The 16,007-nt window shown below is 35.0% G+C and overlaps 1 protein-coding gene across 1 annotated transcript in view; it reads right to left on the bottom strand.

Moving 5' to 3' along the window:
* Nucleotides 1-612: 612 nt before the first annotated feature.
* The window catches only part of LOC137401422 (carbonic anhydrase-like), a 33,682-nt gene continuing 18,287 nt past the window's right edge, over nucleotides 613-16,007 (bottom strand). Inside the window, exons 6-11 of the mRNA XM_068087761.1 lie at nucleotides 15,828-15,926; nucleotides 15,218-15,296; nucleotides 14,329-14,483; nucleotides 13,524-13,631; nucleotides 5,174-5,337; nucleotides 613-1,009 (exon numbers count right to left, since the gene is read on the bottom strand). Of these exons, the coding sequence (XP_067943862.1) occupies nucleotides 997-1,009; nucleotides 5,174-5,337; nucleotides 13,524-13,631; nucleotides 14,329-14,483; nucleotides 15,218-15,296; nucleotides 15,828-15,926 (618 nt within the window). The 3' untranslated portion in view covers nucleotides 613-996. The remainder of the gene's footprint in view (nucleotides 1,010-5,173; nucleotides 5,338-13,523; nucleotides 13,632-14,328; nucleotides 14,484-15,217; nucleotides 15,297-15,827; nucleotides 15,927-16,007) is intronic.

The raw sequence follows: 16,007 nt of genomic DNA, 5'->3' as shown, positions 1-16,007 counted from the left end.
AAGTGCATCTAATGCTTCAAGACCTTCATGACCTTCATGACCTTCATGAACTTTTCAATTTTTGTGGAGAACAATCAGTTTAAAATTGGTTTGATGAGGTTGTCTGTTTTTTTTCTCAAGATTTTATGTTTTTACCAGATATACAACAGACTCATGAGTCCGAGTTTTACAGAATTGGAGACTTGAAGCACCTAAACATCTTAAAAAAAGTGAATCTGGGAATTGTTATTAGTACTTCAAGAGGCTCAACAATGAGTTATGGACACTAAGCGAGCTTATTTCAGTAAATGCATTCAGTTATGAGAACCTTCATCAGCAGTAATTTATTATTAGTTATTTACTCTTTGGACTGTCTGTCTCTAACTTTACAGTCAGTCTATTAAATATGCTCTTCTTTATAATCTGGCTAAAATAAAAAGCCTAGCAGAAGTATCAGCGTGTCTTACTGCTTGTTGTGAGGTTTGTTACGTAATTTCCAAACTTATAACATATACATTAATATATCTATTTGAAAGAAGCAAAAACATTAAAGATGTTTTCAGTGATGACGGCAGAGCATGATGATACTGCTTTTAAAACCCAGCTGCAAGAATAAATTAGTCAAAGTTATTATTGTTTATGCATTAATATATTTGTTATAAAGTTATGACAACTCTGTGAAGAATGTTTGTAAATCAGCTGTATATAATTTGTAATTCTGCTCATTATAAACTGGAAATTATTAAAGTAATATCAGGAACAACATTGATGCAGTAAACAAGAGTATATACAGACCAAAAAGATGCCGCAAGTTTGCACTTGTGTCGCTCTGTAATACTAATACAGAAATTATAAATAATGTATACGCTTGATGCATTTACATTAAAATACAATCAATACTGTATAAGAATATGAATAGAATGGGCAGTGTACAGTCACCATAATGTGAGTGTGGGATAATCTAGCCAATTTTTATGAGGTCTCCAAGATGAGGTACTTCTATTGAGAAACTTTCTATCACTGTCCGAATCTTAAAGCAAAGTTAAAAATTATCATTCTACGCATCATTGCAAACATTTTGCTGCAACCGAACTACCCTATAAGCAATATTATACAGACCTACCCTATAAGGAATATTATACAGACCTACCCTATAAGGAATATTATACAGACCTACCCTATAAGCAATATTATACAGACCTACCCTATAAGCAATATTATACAGACCTACCCTATAAGCAATATTATACAGACCTACCCTATAAGCAATATTATACAGACCTACCCTATAAGGAATATTATACAGACCTACCCTATAAGGAATATTATACAGACCTACCCTATAAGGAATATTATACAGACCTACCCTATAAGGAATATTATACAGACCTACCCTATAAGGAATATTATACAGACCTACCCTATAAGCAATATTATACAGACCTACCCTATAAGGAATATTATACAGACCTACCCTATAAGTAATATTATACAGACCTACCCTATAAGCAGTACTATACAGACCTACCCTATAAGCAATATTATACAGACCTACCCTATAAGCAATATTATACAGAACTGCCCTATAAGCAATATTATACAGACCTACCCCATAGGCAATATTATACAGACCTACCCTATAAGGAATATTATACAGACCTACCCCATAAGCAATATTATACAGACCTACCCTATAGGCGACATTATACAGACCTACCCAATGAGCGATATTATACAGACCTACCCTATGAGCAATATTATGCAGACTTACCCTATGAACGATATTATACAGGCCTACCTTATGATCAATATTATACAGATTTACCCTATGAACAACATTATACAGACCTACCTTATGAGGGATATTACACAGACCGGCTCTATGAGCAATATTATGCAGACCTACACTATGAGCAATATTACAAATACCTACCTATGAGCAATGATATACAGCCCCCCCAAGGATAGTCGTTGGCTATCATGTGGGCGAGGCTTAATGATCGAGCTCTGTTGGGATGAACCCGAACACGGCAACCGAACAAACAAGTATGCTGAATAAAGCTCCTTGCAAATTTACAAATATTATGAACTATAGTGGTTATTTTACTGATCTGTTGAATTCATTTTGTTGTCAAATAAATATAGTATCCCGATATTGTCACTGTTATGATCAGTCAGTTGCCATTCACAAGCATTCGTGATATTAATAGTCATAATCGTAAAATAGCCCAAATTCAGTTTTATATTTAGATTTTGAGTATGAAAACTACACTGCACAGCTTTGCCTGCTGTGTCATCTTGTTGGCCAGGTAAAACAATGTGACAACGATGAAAGACTTTGTCATTATATATTAGGGGTGGCAAAATATTAACCAAAAAATAGGGAAAAAGGCCGTTGTTTGGGTGATTTTGGGTGAATTATATTCAACTTTAAGCATATACTACGACCTTTTGATACCAAATAACTGTAATGTGAATCTTATTGCAAGTCAACCTTTAAAGGTTGACTTGCAACAAAATTCACATTACAGTTATTTGGTATCAAAAGATTCACCATGTCTTACTCTGTTGTGTTGTAAGTGCCAAATACGTGGAAATGTGATTACAAGCTCTTAAAGCTCAAAAACGAAAAGCCGCCGTAGATTGGAATCTGTTTATTTATCTGAACTAGTCATGACAGTTTGGTTATTGTCTTGACACATGATGTTCTCACATGAATTGAAAGGCCAATAAAAAGCTCAATATAAAACTTCTCGTAGCACTAGTTTATGACAAACACTTCAGGTTTTACCGAAGACCCCGTATCAAATATAGATGCTCTCTACTTTACAGTTTTGTTTCAGCTTGGTCTAATCGTCAAGTCGTTCTCTGATCATGAGACCCAATACTTCACAAATAATTTCTGCAGCACTTTTCGATTATCACAGGTGACCAACAGGCTCGTCATGATTATCAGACGATGATATGTACTCCTTCAAGGTAAAATTAAAAAATTAAATGAATTTTTACGGTAAGTTATAAGATATCAATGCTAAAAGTGACAGCATTACAATGACGATAAAACAGACGCGTAAGAACAATAGACATGGTTTTATTGAATGCGAGAAGTATATTTGTGAAAGTTTTTCGACGATTGAGGTTGCATGAAAGTGTAAACAGAAACCATCTCCCACAACTACGTCACATTTGAGCCGTTTTGGAAAGAGAATCCAAACTACGGCGGTTTTGCGTTTTCTGCGATTAACTGTTCGGTTTTTAGCTTTTAAGAGCTTGTAATCACATTCCCACATATTTTTCACCTACAACACAACAGAGTAAGACATGGTGAATCTTTTCATATCAAATAACTGTAATGTGAATTTTGTTGCAAGTCAACCTTTAAGTAATTATTTAGCAAAAGCTATGATTTATGCTTTCTGATACTATGAATATTATACCAAAACAAACAGATATGCCATTATGTTTTTGATTAACACAGTAACCAAAGGCATAATGGTAGTCCAGATAGCTGAGCATATGCGAGTGGCTCAGGTGTTTATGCTTTTACAGTGGCAATCTGTGAGGTGGTGAGTAATACAACGATTGCTTTCAACTGTAAGCCGGTTATGAGTGTAGTAATTATTGTTGGTATATAAGCCAGAAGGAAGTGTGAAGAAAAAAACAGAAAAGAAAGAGCAGCAATAGAATACACATTTGCTTCTGCAAATACTCAGGGCTTGATCCAACCATTGTATTCAAATAAATTTTTATTGATTGAAATTAGTTCAAACGCTGTCTGGCATTAATAAATCAAGGCAAGGTTAAGGTTCTAAATTTTATCAAACCGTATAAGATTTGATAAAATAAGGAAACTTTAAGGTAATGACAAGGAGTGTACCAGAAAATTCGTTTGGGTTTTTCTGTAACAAACAGGTGTTTGCTTCACTTGGCTTATGTTTTCATAGCTTCAAAGTTGTGCAGCTAAAGACTACAGACATAAGCGAGTACAGACATTTACGGTAAATAGCATTTTCTAAAATCTTTTCTCAAAATTTGACGTTTCGTTATATCAAATTGAACAATAAACCTGAACTTTTCATCAAAATGTTGATCTTGCTGCAAAGTGCCAGCCACTTCATCAGCACTAGTTGCTCGACTAACACGTGGTGAAAATAAGCCAAGTTCTATGAGAATAGGCCAAGTTCTATGAGAATAGGCCAAGTTCTATGAGAATAGGCCAAGTTCTATGAGAATAGGCCAAGTTCTACGAGAATTACAGAAGAGATGAGAATTATGCTCTCAGTGAACACATACAGTCATTAACAAAAGTTTGAGACCACTCAGTAAATCAATGCATATTATTGGTTTTATAGCAGTAGATGTGGTTTATTTAAACTTGTAATTAAACAATATAGTTACATACTGAAACACTTCTACTAATGCAGTTTTAAAGTTCATTAAAAGCGTAGCACAATACTTTTGAGTCTTTACTGTCAGTATTTGGTGTGTCCACCATTATTGGTGATTATCGCCTCAAGTCGCTTCGGCATACTTCCTATCAGCTTTCTGCAGTATTCTGCGGTGATCTCAGTGCACCAAACACTCTTTATAACCTGTACAAGTTCTGCAATACTTGATGGCTGTTTGTCTGCTTCCTTGTTCTTTAGCACTGACCAGAGATTTTCAATCGGATTGAGATCCGGGCTGTTGCCAGGCCACTCGAGCTCTGTGGCTCCTTGTGGCCCCCACTGGCCCCCACTCCTTGTGGCCTCCGCTGTGCCCCCCCCCCCCCCCCGCCTCAAAGCATGACACAACGTTGTATAATTCAAAGTTCACTTAGTGCAAACTATAGCATCACTTCTCAGCAGCATAGGGAAGATGAGTAGCCCTTACATTGTATGTATAACCCAGGTAAAACAAGCGTGGTCTCAAACTTTTGTTAATGATTGTATATCAAATGTTTGGATGATTATAATTCACAAGCAAATCATTTTGAGTTACAAAGATTGTATTGATCTGTAATGCATTTTACAGATGCGTACACTCTACGGCTGTGACCTATCCTTTTGAAGTTGTCGGTTGGTGAGGTCCAATAACAACAAACAAAGTCAAATGAATGGCAAGAGAAGGAGATGAAAGATAGCGGATGGTAACAGCTGATCACAGTTGGTAAGAATGGTAAGGGGTGGTAAGGGGTGGTACCGCAGTGTCTCACCTGTTCCTGTTAAACCTGTTCCTGTTGAACCTGTTCCTGTTGAACCTGTTCCTGTTGAACCTGTTCCTGTTAAACCTGTTGCGGCGTCCATTTCTATTTCTGTTTCTATTTCTGTTCCTGCGACCTCCTCTGTTGGGCCTTCGTCGACCTCCTCTTCGGAATGGCTGCCAATTAAACAATTTTTATGACATGGTACAAGCCTTGGTCAGCAGGTAGCATTTACGTAGTTCTTAAAGGTGTAGCTAGCAAACTTTTAAAGAAATTGTTAGCATAATTTTGGTTTGCTTTGGTTAACTACTTATAAATATGCATGCTAAAGGTAAATACATTTGCTCTCATTAACCAGCTAAAGTAAAAATAGACTTCAGTTTGGTTAATGAATCACAAAGGCATGTTCTGTATTCAGAAGCAAAGTTTACGGCAGTTTAAAATGCAGTTAATGACTCTGGTGTCAAAATTTAACATTTATTCTGAATAAAATACATTCGTAGTTCCTGATTCATACATACAGGAAATATTGCATTCATTATAACTAGACAAGTAGTGCAATTCTAGATAATGAAAGTGTAAAGAAAAACCTGCAAGCATTTGAATGTTATACACTCTTTATTTGCTATTATCTAAGAAAGACCATATTTATACTGCCTGCAACTCATTACAGTTTTGCGAGTACCACTTTTTCATTTGCACCATAGCTATAGCTTCATAGCACGTTTATAGCTTTATGGCACAGCTATAGCTCTATAGCGCAGCTATAGATTTATGGCACATTTATAGCTTTATATATCACAGATAGCTTTATAGCACAGCTACAGCTTTATTGCAAAGCTACATATTTATAGCATAGCTATAACGTTATAGCATAGCTATAATTTTATAATATTGGAGATGAATGTGTCTTGAGCTCTTTATCAACCACTATTCAATTGATAAAAAACTCCTCGCTACTATTAGCCATGAGTTATCTTCTCTTTGGCTGTCTGATCTTCTCTTTTCCCATCCTTGTTAACATGAGAAGGATTAATGGAGAAGACAGAAAGTTTAGTAGTTACAATAAGCTTTGGTGTCTGTGTTAAAAGATGAATGTAAACATTAATTACCTTCAGAACTTGAAGGAATCAGATTTAAAGGAGCGCATCAAATACAGCCTGTTGATAGTGTAATCATACATGTAGTGGTAAGGAAGTATATGAAATACAGCCATGTGAGAGTGTCTCTACAGCCTGTTGATAGTGTAATCATACATGTAGCGGTAAGGAAGTATATGAAATACAGCCATGTGAGAGTGTCTCTACAGCCTGTTGCTAGTGTAATCATACATGTAGCGGTAAAGAAGATCATGAAATACAATCATGTGAGAGTGTCTCTACAGCCTGTTGCTTGTGTAATCATACATGTAGCGGTAAGGAAGTACATAAAATACAGCCATGTGAGAGTGTCTCTACAGCCTGTTGCTAGTGGTAATCTTACATGTAGCGGTAAGGAAGTACATGAAATACAGCCATGTGAGAGTGTCTCTACAGCCTGTTGCTAGTGTAACTATATATGTAGCGGTAAGGAAGTACATGAAATACAGCCATGTGAGAGTGTCTCTACAGCCTGTTGCTAGTGTAATCCTACATGTAGCGGTAAGGAAGTACATGAAATACAGCCATAAGAGAGTGTCTCTACAGCCTGTTGCTATTGTAATCATACAGCAATAAAGTGCCTGCACTTTCAGATTCTGTGTTAAAGTCTCTTCATGCTCCATTTTTTATCGTTAAATAATACAATAGAGCAGATTTTTTTTTCAATAACAGTATTTAACTAAAAATTTATTTTTGAGAGTAATTTTGAATCTCTATTTCAGTTGATGTCACCTTTTAGTCTCAAGCTTTTCTCGTAATCTTTTTATGGTAGGTCATCGATAAACTACAATATTTGACCTACAACTGCCTGACCTAAAACCTTAGGTCGCAGAATGTGCGCTCTGGAAACAATTCCCCCAGTTTCACTCTTACCATGGCCGCAACACATTTGAGTGAATCAGAATTGCCAAGAAAATTATTATATTATATCTGGGACAAAGCGAGTGCTGCTTGTACCTATGGTTAGCAGCTAGACTCAAACACCAATGATAGATAGTATTTTTAGCATTTTGTAATCTACTCATGCTCTGTATGCTTTTCCTCCTAAAAACAGTATTGTCAGCTGGAATAGTAGCATCAAATTTGAAAGTAGATTTGTAGCGAATATTTTACGAACGCAACATTTGTTGCTAAACCATGAGATCGATCTTCACAAAGGATCACCTTTTGTGTGTTCTTTTAAATAGATAGCTAATTATTATTTGTCATAATTATCTTTATACATATTATCACTTACTTATAAACTGACTAGGATATTTGCAAATAAAAATCGTGTCATTATTGTCACCACTACTACTACTTCGCACTATCACTATAGACTAGTGTTGTTACTACTACCACTACTGCTACTACTAGCTACTAATACTATCACTATTAAATAAATTATTTGCAGTGAAAAACAATAGCATCCAGCTGATGGTAAAGTGCTTTAGCCTATCACTAACGGTTTTAAAGTGATTATATCACAGCGTTGTCACTTGCGCTTAAAGCTCTAGTTAAAGTATATAGTACTTAGCTTTCAGGACTGCCAATTTTTTTCAAAATGAGGTGGATTTAAAGTGTGCATTTATACCATTTTGATATTATTAGGTCTAATTATTTCAAAATAATTGTTTAGGTTAAGTGCATGAGGCGTACTACCAGGCCAATACACAGCTCACTTATGATGAACAGCGGTGAGAACATCACATATTTGTCTAGTTAACATTCTAGACCCACATGTGTAGTTATCCTTCTAGACCCATATGTGTAGTTATCCTGGTAGATACTGATGTGAGTTTTAAAACTGTTTGCAAAGCATTTAGATGATTTTAAAAATTCTCAAATATTAAACTCCTCTCTTGCAAAATGCAATATGAAAGTTCATGGTAAGAAATTTGTCGCTTTTGGAGTTATTTACTCGTTATGTAGAAATGACGATTACAACTCAAAATCAATAGTTTATCATGACAACTATTCACTACACTATCATACTGGTTACAGCTTCGCAATCCTACTAGACTCATAACAGCTCACAATCATACTAGACTCATAACAGTTCACAATCACACTAGACTCATAACAGTTCACAATCACACTACACTCATAACAGTTCACAATCACACTAAACTCATAACAGTTCACAATCAAACTATACTCATAACAGATCACAATCATACTAGACTCATAACAGTTCACAATCACACTAGATTTATAACAGTTCACAATCAAATTAGACTCATAACAGTTCACAATCACACAAGACTCATAACAGTTCACAATTACACAAGACTCATAACAGTTCACAATCACACTAGATTCATAACAGCTCACAATCACACTAAACTCATAACCATTCACAATCACACTAGACTCATACCAGTTCCCAATCACACTAGGCTCATAACAGTTCACAATCACACTAGACTCATAACAGTTCACAATCACACTAGACTCATAACAGTTCACAATCACACAAGACTCATAACAGTTCACAATTACACTAGACTCATAACAGTTCACAATCACACTAGATTCATAACAGTTCACAATCACACTAGACTCATAACAGTTCACAATCACACTAGACTCATAACAGTTCACAATCACACAAGACTCATAACAGTTCACAATTACACAAGACTCATAACAGTTCACAATCACACTAGATTCATAACAGTTCACAATCACACTATACTCATAACAGATCACAATCATACTAGACTCATAACAGTTCGCAATCACACTAGATTTATAACAGTTCACAATCAGCTAGACTCATAACAGTTCAACATCACACTAGACTCATAACATTTCACAATCACACTAGATTCATAACAGTTCACAATCACACTAGATTCATAACAATTCACAATCACACTAGACTCAACAGTTCACGATCACACAAGACTCATAACAGTTCACAATCACACTAGACTCATAACAGTTCACAATCACACTAGATTCATAACAGTTCACAATGACACTAGACTCATAACAGTTCACAATCACACTAGACTCATAACAGTTCACAATCACACTAGACTCATAACATTTCACAATCACACTAGACTCATAACAGTTCACAATCACACTAGACTCATAACATTTCACAATCACACTAGACTCATAACATTTCACAATCACACTAGACTCATAACAGTTCACAATCACACTAGACTCATAAAAGTTCATAATCAATAAAGCAAATTTTTACCAAGTGGCCATTAGTAGTTACTAGTGGTTTACAAGTGGTTACTCATAGTCTAATGTTCTCTATGAACAGTTACTCAGTCTAATGTTTACCTATGAGTGGTTACTCAAATCCTAATGTTTACCTACAAGTGGCTACTCAAAGTTTAATGTTTACCTACGAGCGGTTACTCATAGTCTAATGTTTACCTATGAGTGGTTACTCAAAGTCTAATGTTTACCTACAAGTGGTTACTCAAAGTCTAATGTTTCCTTCAAGTGGTTACTCAAAGTTTAATGTTTACCTACGAGTGGTTACTCAAAGTCTAATGTTTACCTACGAGTGGTTACTCCATAGATATATAAACCTATATATAAAGGTATATATATCTATGGGTTACTCATAGTTTAATGTTTACCTACAAGTGGTTACTCAAAGTCTAATGTTTACCTAAACAAGCATAAACAAAGATGGAAAACTCCTAACAGACTCGCAAGATATAGCTGAGACCTTAAATGATCATTTCGTAAATGTTGGTAATAAACTGGCCAATGAGTTGCCACTTTCCGATATTCACTTTTCTAAATTTATGAACAACTGTGTAAATGATATTGATTTTAGCTTCCAGATAATTGACCCCTACCAAACACTGCAAATAATTGATTCTTTCAGTCTTCCTAAAGCAACCGGCTATGATAGGATTTCTCTCCGTGCAATAAAAGAAAATAAACTAGTCCTAATTCCAGTTTTAACACATCTTATAAATCTTGTTATACAACAATCTAATTTCCCAAATTGTTTAAAAATAGCTCGCGTGACTCCATTATTTAAAAAAGGAAATAGAACAGATCCATCTAATTACCGGCCCATTTCCATTCTTCCTGCTTTATCAAAAATTTTAGAGAAATGTTTGTCTTTGCAAATACGGGATTTTTTAGAAACCAATAACATCTTGTCGCCTAAACAATTTGGTTTTAGAAAAGGTAAAAGCACCACTACAGCAATAAACAGTCTAATGGAATTTTTATATACTAATTTAGATCAAAGTAATATAACTCAGGGCGTATTTTTGGATTTTTCAAAGGCATTCGATACGATTAATCACAAAATTTTAATTGACAAACTTTTTTACTACAATTTTAGTGTAAAGTCTTCCTCTCTTATTCAAAGTTATCTCCAAAATAGATTTCAATTTACCAAAACAGATACTGATTGTTCGCAAATGAGGGCAATTACGATTGGTGTCCCACAAGGATCAATTTTAGGACCCCTCTTATTTTTAATTTTTATAAATGACTTAGTAAATGCTGCACCTGCTTTGGATTGTATTTTATTCGCAGATGACACCAATATATTTTCAACAGATAATTCTAAACTCCAAGAGGAATTAAATATTATTAATGAATGGTGCCTATCAAACAGACTCATTTTAAACAACAGTAAAACATTTCAAGTAGTTTTCAAAAATCCGTTTAAAAACACTCAAAATTATAATCTAAGCCTTTCTTTAAACAATTCTCAACTACAAATCAAAGATTCGACTCAATTTTTAGGTATCACGTTAGACAACAACTTGACTTTTAAAAAACACATCCAAAGTCTCATCAAAAAACTTAATTACATATTACTAATATTACGTTTCATTCGCCCCTACCTAGACAAATCAACCATGATCAAATTGTACTACAGTTTTTTCTATTCTCTTTTAATTTATGGAATCGAGTTTTGGGGCCACGGCAACAAAACTGATTTAAACAAACTTTTAATCATGCAAAAAAAGGCAATCAGAATAATACTCAATTTTAAACCAAATCAAACAGTTTCCAAAAATTTTAAAATTTTAAAAATAATGCCAATTGAAATTTTATTCCAGTATCGCCTGCTAATGTTTTTAACAAATTCTTTCCCCATGGAAGAGTTGCAAGATTTTATGATAGATCATTGTCAAGATACCCGTTTAAAAAGTAAAAATCAATTAAAGTTGAAAAAGTGTTTGTCTTCTAAGGGACAGAGATCGATATTTTTTAGTGCAATGAAATTATATAATAAATTTTTGAGTGATTGTGCGGGCTCTGCTCCGGGTCAGCTGAAGGCGAAGTTGGTAGAGCGCCTGTGGGCGTCCTGGGACTGTCCTTCCTGACTCTGGTGCTCCGGAGTGTGCGCTTATCGCTGATTCTGTTTCTTTTCCTACTGCTTGCTGGGGCTGCCTTGACTCTAGCCTCTGGCTATCTGGCATGTCCTATTGCTACTCTGTGTATTTTTTTTTTACTCATATTGTCATGTTATTATTACGCAATAAAAATCAAACCAAACCAAACCAAACCTACAAGTGGTTGCTCAAAGTCTAATGTTTACCTACGAGTGGTTACTCAAAGTTTAATGTTTACCTATGAGTGGTTACTCAAAGTCTAATGCTTACCTATGAGTGGTTACTCAAAGTCTAATGTTTACCTACAAGTGGTTGCTCAAAGTCTAATGTTTACCTACGAGTGGTTACTCATAGTTTAATGTTTACCTACAAGTGGTTACTTAAAGTCTAATGTTTACTTACAAGTGGTTGCTCAAAGTCTAATGTTTACCTATGAGTGGTTACTCAAAGTCTAATGTTTACCTACAAGTGGTTGCTCAAAGTCTAATGTTTACCTACGAGTGGTTACTCATAGTTTAATGTTTACCTACAAGTGGTTACTCAAAGTCTAATGTTTACTTACAAGTGGTTGCTCAAAGTCTAATGTTTACCTATGAGTGGTTACTCAAAGTCTAATGTTTACCTACAAGTGATTACTCGTAGTCTAATGTTTACCTACGAGTTGTTGCTCAAAGTCTGATGTTTACCTACAAGTGGTTACTCAAAGTTTAATGTTTACCTACGAGTGGTTACTCATAGGCTGCACAAGTGGTTTGTCTCAGAACAAAAAAGAATTTTATCGCTTCCAAATTGTCAAACCAGTAAGAAACTCAAAAAACCTGAAAGTAATGTTTGATCATATTTAATAGAATGTCCGCATAACCCTTTGACCTTTAACCTTTAATGTAATACCGTATAGAAACTACTAGTACATTTGTTCAATGTTGTACAGCTCTCTACCTTCTGGGACTGCAAGAAATAGCTAATAATGAACATTTTTCTCTTGGTTGATGCAGTAACACAGTTAACATACATGGAGCAGTGACTCTTCAAACAATGAAGCCATTGTTACAAAGATGCAATTTTGACAGTTTTAGTACATGTACAACCAGCAGTAACCAAGTTGATTAAGATACAATATAGATATATTGTAAACAAGTTGTTTAGACCAGTTTTTATGTTACTGTACCCCACACAACTTTGTTAGTTTGGTCCACTGTGCTAATGCGTGTTACATTCTGACAATAAAGAATTTGAGCCAAGCAAAAACTCTTTGCATTCTCAGCAAACTTCTAGGTTCCGTCACTGTTTGTGGCATCATGTTTTATACAATACTGGCTAAAAATACTGGGTATAAATATTGGCTATAAAAGAGTTGAATCATGTGCACAATAAGCAAATAAGAAGGAAAAACCGAATAATTTTTTCCTAATATTAAGCTGTTTCATATCGGTGCATCATGGTTATGTTATTCTCATTTGCCAAAGGCTTTTATTTAAACCTCGGCTGACATATCCGTGATAAACATAAAGTGTTTGTCTCAGACTGATGCAGCTTTGTTATCATTAGTAGTGAACGTATAAATATATTATATTTTATGATAAACAGTGTTAGCAAAACTATGGATATTAACATATGATATTATGCAGCTGTTACATTTGGTTTCGTGGATGGTGAGATGTGATTGGACGTGCGACAAGAAGGTCTCAACGTGGAAGCAACTCCGATACAAAAAAGGGAAAATAAAAGACAATCCTAAAACTGTGGTAACAAAGCATTAAATAATTTGACAAGAGCAAGCTCTAGCCATGCAATATCACTGGCAGCAGGTTATAAATATTTAGAGATAATAACGAAAAGGGTGAGAAGAGACATGGACACAAAGGTTGTTGGAGCAGCGCATGTAGCCCCCTCACAATCCACCTGGTAGTTGGTGTCATAAAGAACGACCAGTCTAGATCCAACTGCTTGAACGGGTCGATAGTACTCTGTGCCATAGGAGTTGGGAGTCCCACTTCGCAATGTTGTCATCTATCATGAAATAACATTGAAGCTGTGAAAACAGCAAATAGGTATTGTTTGTATAATACGGTTTTTTTCAGCTAGATGTTCAGGTCAGAGAAAGGCTGATACTGGCTGGTATTTGGTGTATAATCAAATTAGCAACTAAAGCAGAAAATACTAAACACGCAGAACATAAATCTGGTTTCATGGTTACATCAGGATTTCACATAATAAAATATCTTACATTCAAATGATTGTAAAATCCAACAAAAAATAGGCAAGGTCAGCACATTTTAAAGAAATTAAGGGATAGAGTCCATCACTTATTGTTAAATAGATTGTTTCTAGTGTCTCAGATAGAGTCCATCACTTATTGTTAAATAGATTGTTTCTAGTGTCTCAGATAGAGTCCATCACTTATTGTTAAATAGATTTTTTCTAGTGTCAGTTATTTCTCAAAACAAAACTAGAAACAAAAGGAGAAACTTGAACAATACAAATATAAGACGTTGTATTGAACAAAGACAGCAAGTATTCACAGTTATACTGCTTGATTTGTCAGCACTTGGTAGAACCAGACAATTGGTAGAATCTGTGTCATGGCTTCTGTGTGTTATTAGAGGATTCTGGGTATTAGAGACCAAGACGTGTTAGAATTTGTTTCACTAAAAGGTCAAAGGTCAAACAACCATTAACAACTATTTTCTATGCGAATTGATATTACCTGTGCGGCTGAGATGCCAATGGGTGTCTCAAACACTGTCCATTTGACAATCTGATTACAGCCCGGAGTTGTCAGTCCACCGTAATATCGATAGAAGTTTCCATTTATTGCATCTCCGGTGAAATCATCTAATGCATTGAGGTTGAAACCAGAGGCTGCAAAATTAAGATTTAGTCGTAAGTGAACAGCAACCTATGGCAGCAACTTATCTAATGTTAATCATGTGTTTTCAATCGGTTTAATTGGTTATGTTATCATAATTCACCCCTAATAAGGCAGGAGTTATTTTATTGTAACTCCGGCTTTATAAGTTGTTTTAAAATCTATTATATAAACCAGTGAGAATCAAAAGATTCTTGTCATGCTGCCTGCAATGTACCCAGGTTTACAAACTTAGCCTCCAAAAACCATCCATTCCTCTTGTTTAGCAGGTCTTATCTGCTACACATAAAAAGCTCAAAAACAAAACAAGCTTCTTGAGTGGATTTGAAAAGTTATAGATAGCCTGTAGCCATTTTCCTCGAACTTGCAGCAGCCTGAGTCACTGTTTCCAAATGATTTGTTTGTGGATTTATCAGCACCTACTTACAAAACCGAAATATCTACCCTGATAGCTATTGTTTAGATATCAAAAGAGTGCCTTGGCAAAAGTTTATGATTTGGAATTATCTTCTCAATCAAATAATGTTAATCAAAGACAAACTAACTAGAAACAGCACGATGTTTAGCAGCTATGCACCACATAATACATACTAAGTCAAACTTCATTTTAGGTTATTTCTTGAGGTGCCTCTAAAATTTCTTTATCAGTCTTTTGGTAGGATAGGAATATCTGCTGTCATTCAAATACGCTGCTCAGCATTTATCCTTTTGCAAGGAAAATACTTACTTTCAAAGGTTCCAGTATTTCTTGCTGCATTCACTCCAGCTAGCATAGTGTTGAGTTCTACATTGTCTTCAGCTTGTATCTATAATTGCATATACGATCTTATACAAATATTTGACAACATAATACAACATGGTTATACTCCAAGTCCATTCTCTTGAGGTCAGATTTAATCGTCAGTCAGTTCACAACTGATCTAATTATATTATGCAATATGTGATTGGTCTAATTATATTATACAATATATGATTGGTCTAATTATTTTATGCAATATATGATTGGTCTACTTTTGGCATACAAGAAGTTACTGTTAAACGTATAGTTTTAGTTTAATTTTGACTACTAGCGATTTTTAACAGAATCATTGCATTTCCTCGCGATTGTTGTCAGAGTAAGGCATGGCTGAGAGAAGACCTATAGCAACTGGTTTACAGTAATTCATTGTCCTGTGAGTATATTGCTCTTTGTCAAGTATGTTCTATGAAGTGATATGAGTTGATTCACTCAAAACCATACTAGGCTAAAATTGGAGCATGAATTATCCAAGAGCAGGTGAATCCCAAATTTCACGCTAAACTCTTTCAGTGTACTACATGCGCCTGGAAATACTTACTGTGAAAAAAAATCCAACAGCTGCGAGCGCATCATCTTCTTCACTTTCTACTGCTGCACCGATTGTTGCGAAATCGCTTCTTTTATGGACAAAGTGAACCTATAAAAAAGACATGCATTTATACATGTTATACATGTACATACATATACAGTTATATGAATGCGTGTCACTTGGAAAAAT

This window comes from Watersipora subatra, chromosome 1 (assembly GCF_963576615.1).
Source record: "Watersipora subatra chromosome 1, tzWatSuba1.1, whole genome shotgun sequence".
Lineage (NCBI taxonomy): Eukaryota > Metazoa > Bryozoa > Gymnolaemata > Cheilostomatida > Watersiporidae > Watersipora > Watersipora subatra.
This window is presented reverse-complemented; position numbering and strand designations above follow the sequence as displayed.